The sequence below is a fragment of the Cetorhinus maximus genome, chromosome 17 (genome assembly GCF_964194155.1).
Source record: "Cetorhinus maximus chromosome 17, sCetMax3.hap1.1, whole genome shotgun sequence".
NCBI lineage: Eukaryota > Metazoa > Chordata > Chondrichthyes > Lamniformes > Cetorhinidae > Cetorhinus > Cetorhinus maximus.
In genome coordinates this window covers 31,042,362-31,057,611 of record NC_135895.1, presented here as the reverse complement: position 1 = coordinate 31,057,611, position 15,250 = coordinate 31,042,362, and the positions used below count along the sequence as shown (strand labels likewise).

General features: G+C 45.6%; 2 protein-coding genes across 4 annotated transcripts in view; one reads left to right on the top strand and one right to left on the bottom strand.

Annotated features, from left to right (window-relative positions):
- Nucleotides 1-15,250, top strand: part of ttc22 (tetratricopeptide repeat domain 22) — an 82,534-nt gene that overhangs the window by 29,768 nt on the left and 37,516 nt on the right. The gene's annotated exons all lie outside the window — the stretch shown is intronic.
- The window catches only part of LOC144692741 (ciliary microtubule-associated protein 2-like), a 35,328-nt gene that overhangs the window by 18,933 nt on the left and 1,145 nt on the right, over nt 1-15,250 (bottom strand). For both annotated transcript variants that reach the window (XM_078561825.1, XM_078561826.1), the window contains exon 2: nt 1,649-1,736. In XM_078561825.1, coding sequence (XP_078417951.1) covers nt 1,649-1,736 — 88 coding nt within the window. The remainder of the gene's footprint in view (nt 1-1,648; nt 1,737-15,250) is intronic.

Genomic DNA, 15,250 nt, shown 5'->3' with positions numbered 1-15,250 from the left:
TGGTACAAAACCAACCTTTTATCCAGTTTGCCACATTACTCTGAATCCCACGGGCTTTTACTTTCCTGACCAATCTGCCATGTGGGACCTTGTCAAATGCCTTGCTAAAATCCATGTACACAACATCCACTGCACTATCTTCATCAACCCTTCTTGTCACTTCCTCAAAGAATTTAATCAAATTTGTGAGGCAAGACCTTCCTTTAACAAATCCATGCTGACCATCCCTGACTAGTCCATGCCTTTCCACATGACAGTTAATCCTATCTCTCAGGATTGATTCTGCTAATTTGCTCACCACCGATGTAAGACTAACTGGCCTATAATTGTTTGGCATTTCCTTTGATCCCTTTTTAAACAATGGAACTACGTTTGTATTTCTCCAGTCCTCTGGTACCTCCCCTGCATCTAGTGAAGATTAGAAAATCATCCTCAGAGCATCTGCTATCTCCTCCCTTACTTCCTTCAGCAGCCCTGGAAACAATCCAGCTAACCCTGGTGACTTATCAACTTTCAAGGATTTCAACCCTTTGAATACTTCCTCTCTCTTTATGACTATCCCATCCAATATCTCGCAGTGTTCCTCCTGGACTACTATATCTACATCCTCCCTTTCCTTTGTAAACACGGGGACAAAATATTCATTTAAAACCCTTCCCACAGCCTCTGCATCTACACACAAGTTTCCATCTTCATCTCTGATAGGTCCCACTTTTCCCTTAACTAACCTTTTAGCATTAATGTATTGGTAAAACATCTATGGATTGTCTTCAACTTTACTTGCTAATCTTTCTCCATGCCCTCTCTCTGATTTCCTTATTTCCCTTTTTACTTCGTCCCTGCACTTCCTATATTCGTCTAGGCTATCTGCAGTGTTTAGTTCTTTGTGCCTATCGTATGCTTTCTTTTTCTGTTTGATTTTCCCCTGTATTCCTCTAGACAACCAGGGGGTCTAGATTTGACAGTACCACTCTTATTTTTGTAGGGAGAAGATAATTGAAGAATGGGAGCATGTGCTTACCTAATCTACCTCGTAAATATTGCTTCTATAACTGATGGAGTTAATTAATAGAAACTTAAATTCAAAAATGCCATTAATGAAATTAAGTTTCACATCATAAAAATGCACCTTTGGAGGCAGGGGTAGGTGAGATTGATATCTTCACTTGTGAGGTTGAGTTTGTTGCTTGCCAGCTATTTTGTTAGTAGGTTGATGTAGAACACTGATCTTGCAATGCCATGATGTATTCTCCACTTGGCTAAAGGAAAAGTGTTTAACATCAGGGTTTCTCACAAACCTTAATGGATTTTCACCTAAGAATTTTAAAATGTTCTTTTTTAATATTAAAATTAATATTTTCAGAGTCGTGCTGCTAATCATCTTGCTCTCACACCCCAAACTATTGCCACTGTTCAATGAACCATCAGGATGTATTTGAGCATAACTCTGATTTTTGCCACTGGCCTCATCAGCAAGTGCCTTTGCCTCCACCTTCTCCTTACATGAATACAGTTGAGATATAAAAGTCACCTCTTGCTGGAATGTGCAAACTTGCAGTGCTTTTGTTGGTTCAATATTCAGTTGTGTGGGTTTGTCCCTGTCTCCTAAAGTGACTGTCACCTAATTCTAAAATCCTGTTTAACTCACCCGTTCCCCAGTGGCCCTCTTATCATAAGGCACTTCTGTGTAAGAGCCTTGCTTCTTTCTGTCTGGGTGAACTCCATACACATCAAACCTGCAATAGCACCAAAAACAATGTTGCCTTATTTTATTGGATACATAGAATGCAAAGATTTTGGGAGGAGAAAAACAATTCAGCCCATTTCAATAATCAGCACCCACTCAGACCATATGCATCTCTAATCTAGATTTCAGCTTTATACATTCCAAAGTGAAGACTGTAATCGGTGAAGTTAAAACATACTTCTTGAATCGCTCTCTACCCATACCTCCCTTCCTGCACCCAACCCCACTTCCTTCTGTGTCCACCCTTGAAAAACTCTCCCCAAAGTCACTTACAACTCTACTTACAAATTCCTAACTGTCTCTCGTCTGGCCCTCCATTCACCATAACATTTCTGCAGCTATATCCATCTCCTCAATCATACTTTCAACTCCACCTTTGATGCCCTTGTTCCCAATAAAACCATTACTTTTTCCCACCCTAATCATTTTTCTCTGATATTACTCTGATCTCCGCTCCTTCAAGTCCAAAAGACACATACTTGAATGGTTGTGGCAGACAATTGGTTTAACCATTCGTCACCAGGTCTGACTGGACCATATTGGGTCCTGTTCTCATCTGCCAAAACTTTTCATTATTCTAGGATCATCCTCGAATGCAAAGATAACCTTCTTCTTAAACCCCTCTCCCCACCTTCTCCACCCCAAATTCTGACAGCAAATGCGAGGTACTCTTGAACTTCTTTGTCACCAAGATTGAAATCAATGTTTAGTTGCCTCTGCTACTTCCCTCCCTTCCCTTAGTCCATTCAGCCAAGCTTCCCCTAAGGCTTTGCCCTCTACTTAGCCTTAAATTTGCATCCTTCTTTCCTATCTCTACTCATGCCTTCTCTGAGCTTAACTTGTTTATGAGACCCAACTCCTGGTCCCTCCACTCAATTCCCAACAAACTGGTGATCACGCAACTTCCATTTCTGGCCGCTCTGTTGGGTAATTTTTTAATGGTTCCCTCTGTGTAAATACTTGTCAGGCAGTCTTAGCTGTAGCTCAGTTGGTACTGCTCTTGTCTCTGAGTCAGAAGGCTGTCAGTTCAAGTTTCTCTCCAAGAAATGAGCAAAAACATAAAGATCAAGACTGACCCTGCAGTGCAGGTGAGAACTTTTGGATGAGATGTTAAACTGAGGTCTCTGTCTGCCCTCTCAGGTGAATGCATAAGATCCATGGTAGTATTTTGAAGAAGAGCAGGGGAATTATCCTTGATGTCCTAGCCAATATTTATCCCTCAATTAACTTCATAAAAACAGAATCTGGTTTTTAGCATATTGTTGTTTGTGGGAGTGTATTTTTGTGCAAAATGGCGGCCGTGTGTACTGAAGTGACTATTTAATTGGCTGTAAGGCACTTTGGGAGACCCTGTAGTCCTAAAAGATGATATTTCAATGCAAATTTTTATTTTATTTTTTTTTCTATCCCTCTCCCCTTTAAATCTGTCAGCTCCTCAGAAAATCCACCCATGATACATTTGTCTTTGAAAACTACCACCCTTTTAGACTCATATGGGCAGCATTGGGGAGCTGGCGTGAGCCGGCGGGTTCCTGATTGGTGACCCCGGCTGGGGGCGCGCTGCCATTTTACGTGGGTGAGCCAATTAAAGCCCACCCAGCGTGATGTCCGCCCGGAAGTGCTGTGCGCTCCCTGTGCGGGGGTGGGGGGTACTTCCCTGAGCCGGGAGTGCACTCTTTCACGCAACGTGCTGCCTCAGGGAGATCGGCTCAAGATTCAAAAGTTCATCAAAGGCAGAAAAAAATATTCCTGACACGTCCCCTCGTGACACTGTCACATGAGCTAGGACATGTCAATTTCTTTTATTTAAACATTTTATACAAATTTTAAAACCCTCATGAAACCTCATCCTGCCTGTGGATGAGGTTTCATGTTTTTTCTGAAGGGCGCCGGAGCCCTTCGCCTGCCCGCCAACCTTAAGGTTGGATGGGCAGCTCAGTTGATTGTTTTAATTACTCATTAACTGGCCTTAATAGGCCTTTGACAGTTCGGCGGGCGCGCAGCTCATTCGGCTGCGCACCCGCTGAATTGAAAATCTAAATGACGCGGGGTGACATCAGGATGCCCGCTTGATGCCCGCCCCCGCGCGTCATTTTACGTGTCGGCGAGCGGGCCCCACGCCTGCTTGCCGAAGGGAGAATTCTGCCCATAGAGTCACGGCACAGAAAAAGGCTATTCATCCCACTGAGCCCATGCTGCGATTTTTTGGAGTACAATTTAAGAAAAATATTTCTTTCCAAAGTTCTTAAGTTTAAAGTATTCCTCCCCAAATCTATCCTAAAACTCATCAATAATCTCAATAGCCCATTTTGAAATATTAAAACATTTTAAATATTGACAACTGATATGAAAGCAATGAACAGGTATTATGAGCAGAGTTTTTCACTTGGCGCGTGGGCACGCGCCTGGCCGGTTCGAGTGTGAAATAGCGTGAGATGATGTCGGGCAAGTGTCCCGATGTCATCGTGCACTTGCACGATATTTCAGTCGGCAGGCGCGCGAGTGTCAGCAATGTGCCTCCCGACAATTAAGAGGCCTATTAAGGCCATTAACGTAGTAATCAACAGTGATTTTTCATTGCCCGTCCAACATTATGGTTGGCGGGCGGGCGAATCGGCCAGACGGCCATTACCTGATGGGGTTGAAGGTCCAGGTGCCATATTTAAAACGCCACCCAAGCTCACACATCTCACTCTCTCCAGCCCAGCTGTCTCCAGGTGACCCACATAGATGTCTAGCAACCAGAGGAAGAAAGCTGTAAGCCACAAGAAGGCGGCTGCATCCCACTTCTGCCCCAATGCCCTCAAAGCCATGATCTGAGGACTGCGGGAGCATGGGATGTGTAGTACCTGAGGGACAGCTCCAGAGAGCACGCCAGCCTCACCTCTCTGGCCATTGGCCACCACACCCACAACGCCACCCAATGCAGGAAGAGGATGAATGATGAATGATCTCATCCACTCCGCCAGGGTAAATCATCCTTCAACTCCTTCCAATATCGAACTCTCATTATAGCATCATGTACTCAAAGAGCTACTCTCTTCGTGAATCACACACATTTGTGGAAGACACATATCACCACTGATTGTCTCACAGAAACTTTCACATCACCACCATCTCATCAATCATGTTGCTCACACTCCATCCTCAGCCCTTCTGGGGAGGGCTAACCACACACAGGGGGAATATATCTTTCCCAACCTCTGTCTGCTGATTATACTGCCAGTGCCAATACCAATCCTGGCCCGATATGCTGCTGGAGTTTGGATGTATTTTCTAGGCCACAAAGATGTCAGCCGCTGGTGTTGATGGTGAGGGCTACGATTTCATATAATCTGCCCTGGTGTGCCTATGCCAGCTGTGTAAAAGATTTGAAGCAGGAACTAGCTGGTCCTTCTCAGCTCTCACTTTCAAACAGAGTTCCCAAATACCTGAACTTAAAATTTCCACTAAAATTCAAATGCTGCTGCCTTTCTGCCCCTGAAGTATGGATTCATTCCTTTCTTTTGTCTACATCCAGTCCAAGCTGGCCCACACGGATGGGAAAGATCCCAGGCTAGAGGGGGGATGGCCGACATTGTTCCCCTCACCAAGTTCGAGGAGGTTGCCACCGGGCTCGCTGGGGAGGACAGGGATTGCTCCTGTGGGGAAGGGGAGATCGGATTGTCCCAGGAACCCAGCATGGATGACACCTCCATACATTCATCACATCCTGACATTCTCAGTGAGTGACAAGCAATCTTGTAATCTGCCTGCACATGAATTAAAACTCTCTTCCCTCTTTTATAGGGATCAGCAGATTTAGCCAGATGAGGAGGGCCAACATAAGCCCCAGCCCCCAGGCCACCTTGGATGAGGAAGCTGAGGAATCCACTGAGGAAGAACAAGTGGTATGGGGAGAGAGCGGGAGTATGGCGTTCAGATAGAGAATCAACCATGATCATATTGAATAGCAGAGCAGGCTCGAAGGGCCAAATGAACTACTCCTGCTCCTATTTTCTACATTTCTATGTTTCTATGTCACTGCGCTCACCAGCACCCTCCACCAGTGCAGAGACACACACCTCGAAGGGTCATAACTCTAGGTTAGACTTGGGGTTACCTACTGGAGAATACCTCACTGATACGTCCCTGCAGCATTTGGAGGCAGGGACAGCGAAGATCTCCGGCACTCGGAGGACTGTTGGAGACCAGCCACCTGCTGAGTCCGGGTCACTTGATGAATCTCTGTGAGCGGCCACCAATACAATGCTGGAGGTGCAAGGACAGACTGTGGAACATCAGGCAGAGATTCGGCAGTCACTCAGCAGACTGGAGCGAAGGATGGAGGAGTCCGTCCGCGTTCTGTCTTATGTTGTGGGTCTGGCATGCGAGCGCCTCAAGGTCACCATGAGAAGGCTGGCGATCACCATGGAGACCTTAGTCAGTGGGTTTTGCTGAATTTGCACTTGGCCCAGGACTCCATGACCACACACTGGTGGGCACCATCAATGTCTAGGCGAGAGGGGGATGAGGCACCTTGACTTCCCTCCAGGTACCCTTTCTCCTTAAGGAGTCAGGAAAGGGCCATTGGGCACCCACAGGGAAGATATGCGTCAGCTCGACACCCCGGGGGCCTCCAGCCAGGACACTCCAAGAGTGTCCAGCCACTCTGAATTCCCTCAACCTGTGACCCCATCCACTCCAGCTGCTCAGGCCGAGGAGGCTGCATCTGCCCCTGAGCAGGAGCCCCTTATCCAGGCCTTGGAGCACCAGAGGACGTCCGCAAGGTCATCACAGATATGAGGACGTAGCAGTCAGTGGGGTGCCGCCACCTCTGCTGTGGATGTTGGAGTTACACCCAGGTGTAGTGGTAGAGTTAGGAAGATTAAGAAATATTGAAATTATTTTTGGGTCATGGGTGTGCAACCACCGTAAAAATATTGCACTTTTGTTATTTGATCTTAGTGTGAATGGCTTGGACAATTAAAGGCATTGTGATTATGTACATTTGAATCCTATTATTTTGAGGTTTATCCACCCCACCACTCAGTGATAGTGTCCCACTGTGAGATTAACATTCATGTGATGTCAACCTCACTGAAGACAGTCTCCTCACCCTTATGTCATGTCAGGGAGATGGGTTAAAATCTTTATTGGAAGTGTGTGATTAATGCACTTGTATGCCTGTTTCCTCGCGATACATTGTTGTGTGAGGCAGCTCAGCAGCCTTGAGGGATTGGCGGCAGTTGTGTCTCCTCATAGTAGTGCGAAAGGACAAGACCTGGACGGGAGGATGATATCCCCAACCATGTCCTCATCTCACTGGCAGCTGTAGTTTCTTATTAATGTGGCGACGACTTCATCAAGTAAGTTGCTGCAGCGTTTTCACTGTTGTGTCGACTCTCACTTCCCAGAACGAATGCATACAGGGAGCACCGCTGACCTTCTTAGAGATCAAGACTTGGTGAATCGTGAGGCTGGAAGGTGCAAGTCTGAATGCTGAACTTACTTTCCATGTGACTGGTTGGACACCCCTTTCGAGGCAATGGAATGGCATTCAGGGCCAGGAGAAATGTAACCATTCCCCCCCACCCCCCCAACCAACCTCCGCCACCACCACCACTTGCCTTCACATCTCTCCTCCTGGAATCTGGTAGCAATTAGAGTGGCACGGGCATATCTTCCATGTCGTGTTTCCTCGATGGCATCATTCCGTGGAAGCTGACCCTCTTCAGGTTCCTGGACCTCCTGCTCTTCATCCTCCAAGGAGCTCTCATCCTCCTTCATTTCTCCCTCTGGCAAGGGGTCACCCTTTTGCAGCACCAGGCTGTGAAGGGCGCAACACACCACGATGATGCGGGATACCCTATCGGAACTGTACTGCAGTGCCCCACCTGAGTGGTTCAAACATTGGAAGCGCATCTTCAGAATGTCAATGGTCTACTCAATTAGGGACTGTGTGAAGCTGTGAGCAGTGTTGTAACTCTCCTCCGAAGCACTCTGAGGCTGACACATGAGTGTCATGAGCCAGCATTTTCGTGGGTACCTCTTATTCCCAAACAGCCATCCCTATAGAATCTCAGGCCATCCGAATATCTGAGGCACCTGTGAGTGACTCAGGAGGTATGAGTCATGGCAACTCCCAGGGCACCTAGCACAAACAGGCATTATGTGCTTCCGATGATCACACCCGAGTTGAACATTGATGGAATGAAAGCCTTTACGGTTGATAAACATTAGAAGCTGCTGCCATGGAGCTGTTAAAGCCACACGGGTACAGTTGATTGCACCCTGCACTCTTGGGAAGCCTGAGATAGCTGCAAAGCCGTTGAATCTCACAGCTTGGCTATCTTCATCGAGTGTAAACCTCACATAGTGATGTGCCTTGCTGTAGAGGGCATCTGTGACCTCCTTGATGGATCTAGGTGTGGCAGACTGCAAGATGTCACATAGGATCCCTGTGGATCCCTGGAACGACCCACAGGCAAAGAAATTGAGCGCGACAGTCACCTTCAAGGCCACTGGCAGGGGACAGCCTCCCACTCCATGGGGTGTTAGGACCTCACAAAGAATGTGGCAGATGTGATCCACCAGAGCTCGGGACAAGTGCAGATGTGCGTAGCATTGTCTCTCATTCATCTGCAAATAGGAGAGTCTTCTGTGGTATACCCTAAGTCTAGCGAGTTGCCTCCTTGGTCTGGCTCTGTCCTTCTGATCTTCTTGTTCTTGCTGTGGCTCCCCTGGACCCGGGACCTCAGTCGGGGCCTCCTGAAGCTGCACTCGATGTCATCTGTCCCTTCTTCTCCTCCTCCATCGTATTAGAACCTCAGAAAGGCAGCATTGAGCCCTGGATCCATAACTGTTTTATCCTTCTCTCCGAAATGAAAGATTGAATAGGTTCATGAATAACGGATGAACATAGTGAAGCTGACAATCTTGAACCAATAGCAAATGTAATGGTCTGTAGTGGCTTCTGCCCTACGAGCTTTGTCGCTGAAGCAACCTTGCATCTGAGGTGCTAACAGACACATCGAGGTGACCAAGATGCCATCCCTGAGAGTTAACATCTCAATCTCACAGAGCTTGGAGAAAGTTTGAATAACATGTGTGACCTGACCTAGCTCAGTGCTCGAATTTCAGATCTGGTATACTAATGAACAGTGAGTTGCTCAAGATTAATGACTGGATGCCCGTTATGAATGCCAATTCTGGAAAGGACATGAAAGTCTTCCATTGATACAATGCCATATGTGCAGCACCTGTGCCTCCCTAACGGTGCCTGCATTCCCAAATTTCACATTCCTGTGTGCTAATGTTGGAATGCAGTGAGTGTGATGTTAAGCTTGGCACTTCTATATTTCCCTGTTACAGCGCAGCAAAAGGCATGGGTTTCAATAGCTAGCTTCTCAAGGAGGTCTTCCTCCTTTCTCTCAGCTCAGACTCCACCTTAATCTTGTGGCACCTACAAGTTACAGGATTCCCCCAGAAAGGGCCCCTTAGTCCAGCAGTGCGCTCCTCCTAGACTGTCTCAGACCCCTCCCATCCAGATTCACTTCTACATTCGATGTAAATCTGTGCCATTAGTTCAATAGTGCAAATGTGGTTCTCCGCTATTACATTGAGACCAACATCGACGCTCCCTCTTGCACTGCCCGCGTCCCAGAAATCTACCTGGAACTCATGATGTGCAGGTAGAGCTCCCTCCTGCTATTCTCCTGCCTCCCCCAGTAATACTGGATCCCATTGTTGTTGTAGTCAACATACCTCCCCCCCTCCCCTGAGTTCATCGCCGTTGATGTGCCTGTGACCCATGTGGACCTCTACCCTCCCCATCTAGAGGCTGTGTGCATGGTCACCTACAAAGGAGACCCTCCCCGCAACAAAAGCATCACATACTCTCTCCCCCACTTTATTATGTTTTCCCCAAATACAGGCTGCAGATGCCTCCCATAACCATGATCATCCCATCTGCAGCCCAGTATAGACAGACAAGCCCATGGACACAGACTGTGAAAATGCCCTGCACACCAAGCTGTGCATTATCCCCATTGAGCACACAGCCCTTGCCCCTTCCTGAAGTGGGAGTACAATGTGTGCGCCATGCATAGCCGTGTAGCATGACCCACTGCACTCCATGGCTGACTCTCCACTCTCACTCTTGACTGTGAAGTCCACAGAGCTCCAGGACTGTCTCTACTCTGACTCCTGACTGTGACCCCAAGGAGTGTCTCTATTCTCTGATCCCAGACCAAGGACTTTGAGTTTCAATGAGTTCCCCATTGCCCTCATGATTGAACCCTACACTGTCTCCTTTCCCACCCAACCCTCCTTCATGAATCTCAGTATGATCCATCCCTCTTGTGCCACACTAACATACCGCCACCTTTCATATTCCAGCGTCTGCATGCAGCCCCTCCCATTCATACATGTGGCATTTCATCCAGCCCCTTGTTTGTCAGCACTTCTGTCTCCAGCTTCCCACCCCTCAGTCTCTCCCCATCCTTCTCCACCCCCTTGCAAAGCCTTCCTGCCCCTCTGTCTTACGTCATTGCTCCTCACTCCCAACCCCTTGCAATGCCTTCCTGCCCCTTTGCCCCCTGTGCGTCCATTATCATTTACCCCTCCCCCCACTCCCAGTTGAAATGCCGGTCTCTGAATGCTCAGCCCTGCCGGAGTACCACTGCACACTGCTGTCCTTCAGGACACCGGAGGCACCCACTGGAAGCAGATCAACCATACACCACCCCCAATCACAATACTGACCTCTGTCTGAGTGATCAGCCCTGCCTGAGTAACACTGCGCCGTGGTGTCCTCCAGGACTACAGAGGCAACTGCTAGGAGCAGACCAACCCTACGCCCTCAGCACTGTGGCATTCCACTGGCATCACAACAAGACCGGTGCAGCACGGTTTAAGGTAGGCTATGTATGTTGCACTCACCTTGAAGTCATGAGCGAAGTGAGGTCCGACTGCTGCATGCCACTCTTTTTCAAATGAGATTCAGACCAGCATGATTTCCCGCTGGCGTGATGCAAGGTTGGAAGGCAGCACGTGATTCTGACAAGCACTATATTTAATGAGCATTCATGAGATGGTAATGAAGGCAAATGGCTTTCACGCAACTAGTTAATGGGATACCTGACCCGACATTAACCCGCCATCGGCAGAATTGCAGACTGTTTTTACGATGGTGTGATTCCAATCTTTTGACTTGTGCTAGATTCTCTGCTCTGGCCCGCCATGAAACCCATCGTAGGCAGGATGGGAAATTCCACCCAATGACTTATAAACCGGAATCTGATTTTGTATTTAACAACAGTGTTTCTTACGCAGGTTACTTGCTAGGAGTAAAACATTCTGATTTATATTGCAGGTATATTATCTTTAGGTAGGTACAGTTAATACTTAATATATCCTTTTTTTTAACAGCATTTCCCAGGACTCTACCAACAACAATAATTTGCATTTACATAGCATCTTTAATGTAGAAAAATTTCTTAGGCACTTTATAGGAGCATAATAAGACAAAGAAAACAGGGGAGGGCAGTTTTATTGAAGCAGCACTACATGAATGAATTTTTCCCCCATATTCCTTTTGTAATTTTTATGGCATTATCCATTGAGCAAGTGCTTTAATTCATATAAATCTGAAAGCCCAAATCCCTCTGTTCCTGCACATCACCCAGCCTTCCTTATTCCTAGTATAATTATCACTTTTAAAATCAAAATGTACCAAGTCACAATTATGGACAATTTCCATTTGCAGCTTCCTTCCATTCTCCAAATTATTTACTATGCTTCCTGTTTTAGTATCATTGAAATCTGGGTACAATTTCCTTTGGCCCTATATACATTTCATTGATGTGTACAGTTATTGGAATCAATCCCAGAACAGAACCCTATGAAACACTGCTACCCACTTCCAACTGCCCTCAACTTATACTCTCTGCTTTTTCCAATTTGACCAGTATTTACTCCAATAGCTCAAATTTTGCAGTCAATGGTGAAAATATAGCGTTTGCAATTCACATCACTGACAGCTGCCTGGAAAGTTTCTGTGGGCTTTTTTAGTAATTGTAGCTTTAAGAAATGTAGTGGCTGTAGCTTTAAGACTTATTGTGTTGTATAGTATCATGTGACAGTGTGAACAAATCATCTTGAAGTGCAGGGAGTCTGAGAGTGCAAGTTCTTCTTCTAGTTGTGGAGCTTGATGGAAGCATGTAACTGCTGCTGCAGCCTGTAAATAAAGTTTGATGTTTCTAATGAGAAACCTGTCTGGAAAATCAAGTCCATAGCAAACTGGCGACGAGAATAATTCAGGCCTGGCATTGCCCCTCACCCAGCGACTGTGAGTATCTTGTTTAAACAGAAGAAAAGGAAGATATACTCCCCAGATATGCCACATTTTGGTAGGATTGACCCCTTCAAACCATCCACAGAGGATTGGTGTCAATATGTAGAATGTCTTGGATTCTATTTCAAGGCAAACAAAATAATGGGGGAGGAAAAGAGGAGAGCAATTCTAAGCATTTGCAGGAGTAAAACCTATAATTTAATCCAAAGTTTGATAGCCCTAAATGCCCCCGATTCGAAGAACTTCGGTGAATTGTTAGACCTCTGTAAGGGACACTTTCAACCCAAACCCTCAGTCACCATGCAGAAGTTCAGGTTTAATTCGAGGGTTAGAGCCCCGGGGGAGACCATTGATACATACGTGGCGAAATTGAAACAACTGACTGAACACTGTGACTTTTTTGGAGACCCATAAGCGATAGGTTCAGGGATCTTTTGGTCTGTGGCGTGCACGATGATGCCATTCAACAACGATTATTAACGGAAGTAAACCTCGATTTTAAAAAAGCATTGGAAAAAGCACTCGCGATGGAAAGCACTGAACAGGATACACAGGCTATACAATGTGCACAAAATGGTGCTGTATTCCAGTTGGGGTGGAAACGGACAACTAGGTGTGGTGTGAAAAGCCAGGACTCCGACACAAAGTGGAAGACAGTCCCTGGCACCCAAAAATTTAAAATAAATACAGGAAACAGTCAGTAGCAAATCTGAAAATGAATTGTTACCAATGTAGAAGCAATCATACTCCTGAAACTTGCCATTTTAAAGAGGTGGAGTGCTATTCTTGCCATAAAAGAGGGCGCTGAAGCATTGTAAAGCAAGATTGAGACAGACTCCCAGGCAACAAACTAAGTAAATCAAAGTACATAAAGTGGAAAAACCAGAAACCACCAGTTCTGATATTTGCTCCCTATTTAATATAAAAGTAGGGAAGACAGAGCCAATCGCTGTTATTCTGCAGGTAAACATAAAACCTTTAATGATGGAAATGGACACTGGTGCTTCAACCACTGTGGTGGGAGAGCACACCTTCAAATACTTCAACAAGGGTACTCAACAATTGGATTTGGAGCAGACTTCAGCCAAATTGAAAACTTATACTAGCAGAGCTATCCAAGTGAAGGGTATTACCATTGTACCTGTTTATTATTAGCATCAAACAGCACAACTCTGGTGATAGTAATAGAAGGTGAAGGCCCAAGCCTTCTAGGTCACATATGGTTGAGGGAAATTAACCCGATTGGCCAGTGAGAGTTCAAAAGGAAGCACGAAGAGTTCCTGAGCTGGGAAAGAAACAAGGCAAGGGTAGCTCAACCCCTGAACAGAACCAAGTTGAGATTTTGCTTGAGAGAAGTCTGGCCGACTATGAAGTCAAAATGAAGGACAAGGCTAAACTCAGTGGTAGGCAGAAGAAGACAAGATGGAAGGTGGTTCACAATGAACAACCCTCCACACTACTACAGGTTCAACAACTTCAGAGTTACTTATGAAGTGACGCCTTCGAAAGAGATTAAGCCTGGTACTTCCCAATGTGGAGGAGAAGGTGAAGAAAAGTCAAGGGAATCAAAAAGTGACTCATATTTGCATCATATTAAACGAGAATTTACTGTTGGTGAAGCAGTACATGTACGAACCTTTGGTGGTGGATCGAGTTGGTTACCTTATGTAATAGTTTCTGTGACCGGACCCTTGTTGTACCACATAGAAGTGGAGGGCTGGATCACCTGGAAACACGTGGATCATTTGAGAAGAAGGGAGATACCCCAACAAAATGATCTTCCACCTGTAACCATTGTAGAACCCATGATCCCTGTTGAAATTGTTCACCCAAGGATAGACATACCAGATATTTCTGTTGGAGTAGATAACACTAAACTGCCTATGCCTAAAGAGGTACCTGACGTTGCTGTGGTTCCAGATAAAGTGGATCCTGTAAGAGATTCGGAAGTCGTGGAACTACTATGTTCCACCTGGATCAGGAAACCAACTGAGAGACTGAACTTATGAGTCCATGACCCATGTATATATTTGTGATGTCATGAAGGTAGATGTTCTTGTAAATACAAATTGTATTAAAAATATGTAAAGGGAGAGGAATGTAGTAATTGTAGCTTTAAGGAATGTAGTGACTGTAGCTTTAAGACTTATTGTGTTGTTATAATATCATGTGACAGTGTGAATGAATCAGCTCTAAGTGTAGGGAACCTTAGAGTGCAAGTTCTTCTTCTAGTTGTGGAGCTTGATGGAAGCATGTAACTGCTGCTGCAGCCTGTAACTAAAGTTCAATGTTTCTAATGAGATATCTGTCTGGAAAATCAAGTCCATAACAGCTTTTGCTCATAGACATAGTGTCATTGGGTGTCTGATCCAGTGCAGTGTCTTCTAAAAGGGATCCAGACGTGTGTGAGCAGGAGAAGAAGTGAAGTGATTCAGCCAATCAGATTGATCAATTCTCACTGAGGTACACAGAGCATATAACCAGAAAGTATAAACCAGAGATTCTAAATTAAGATTTAAATCTCATCCAGAAAGCAAAATAGAGGGAATAAAAGATGGGATTAAGAGTGAGACACAAAAGGGAGGCAAATTTATTTTATTTTTAAAAAATCTCCAACATTAATCAATTTCTGACTCCACACTTGTAAAATTAAACTTTCAGCACCAGAGATGTGAACATTTGCTGGTAAATATGAGTGAAATGTCGTTAGGAAATTACTTATGGCTGAATGCACTGCCCTGTTAAGAACTTACTTATGCCTGAATGCACCAGCCCTAACTTTTGTTGACATGTTTAGTGGAGATCTAGTGAGTACCTACTGCAGCTTCTCACCTTACATTGATTTCAATGCTGGATCTATCAGCAATATAGTGTTATAATGCAGCCTGTGGGGGAGCAGGATTTCCACATTTAACTTCTTCCTCTTGCGTAATCCCTTAGGACCGAGGATGGCTTGTTTCCACTCCGGTTCGATGGGTTCTGAGATAGCTGTCTCCATTTTGATCAGTTACAAGCCAGGAACCCCCGTGGGAATGTTTGATTTCTTCAGGGATCCTTTGAGGATATTGACAAAGTGTTTCTACTGTCCTCCTGGGAGTCTCCTGCCAGGACCAGATTTCGAGTAAAACAATTGCTTCGGGAGCCTGGTGTCAGGCATATGAATGACA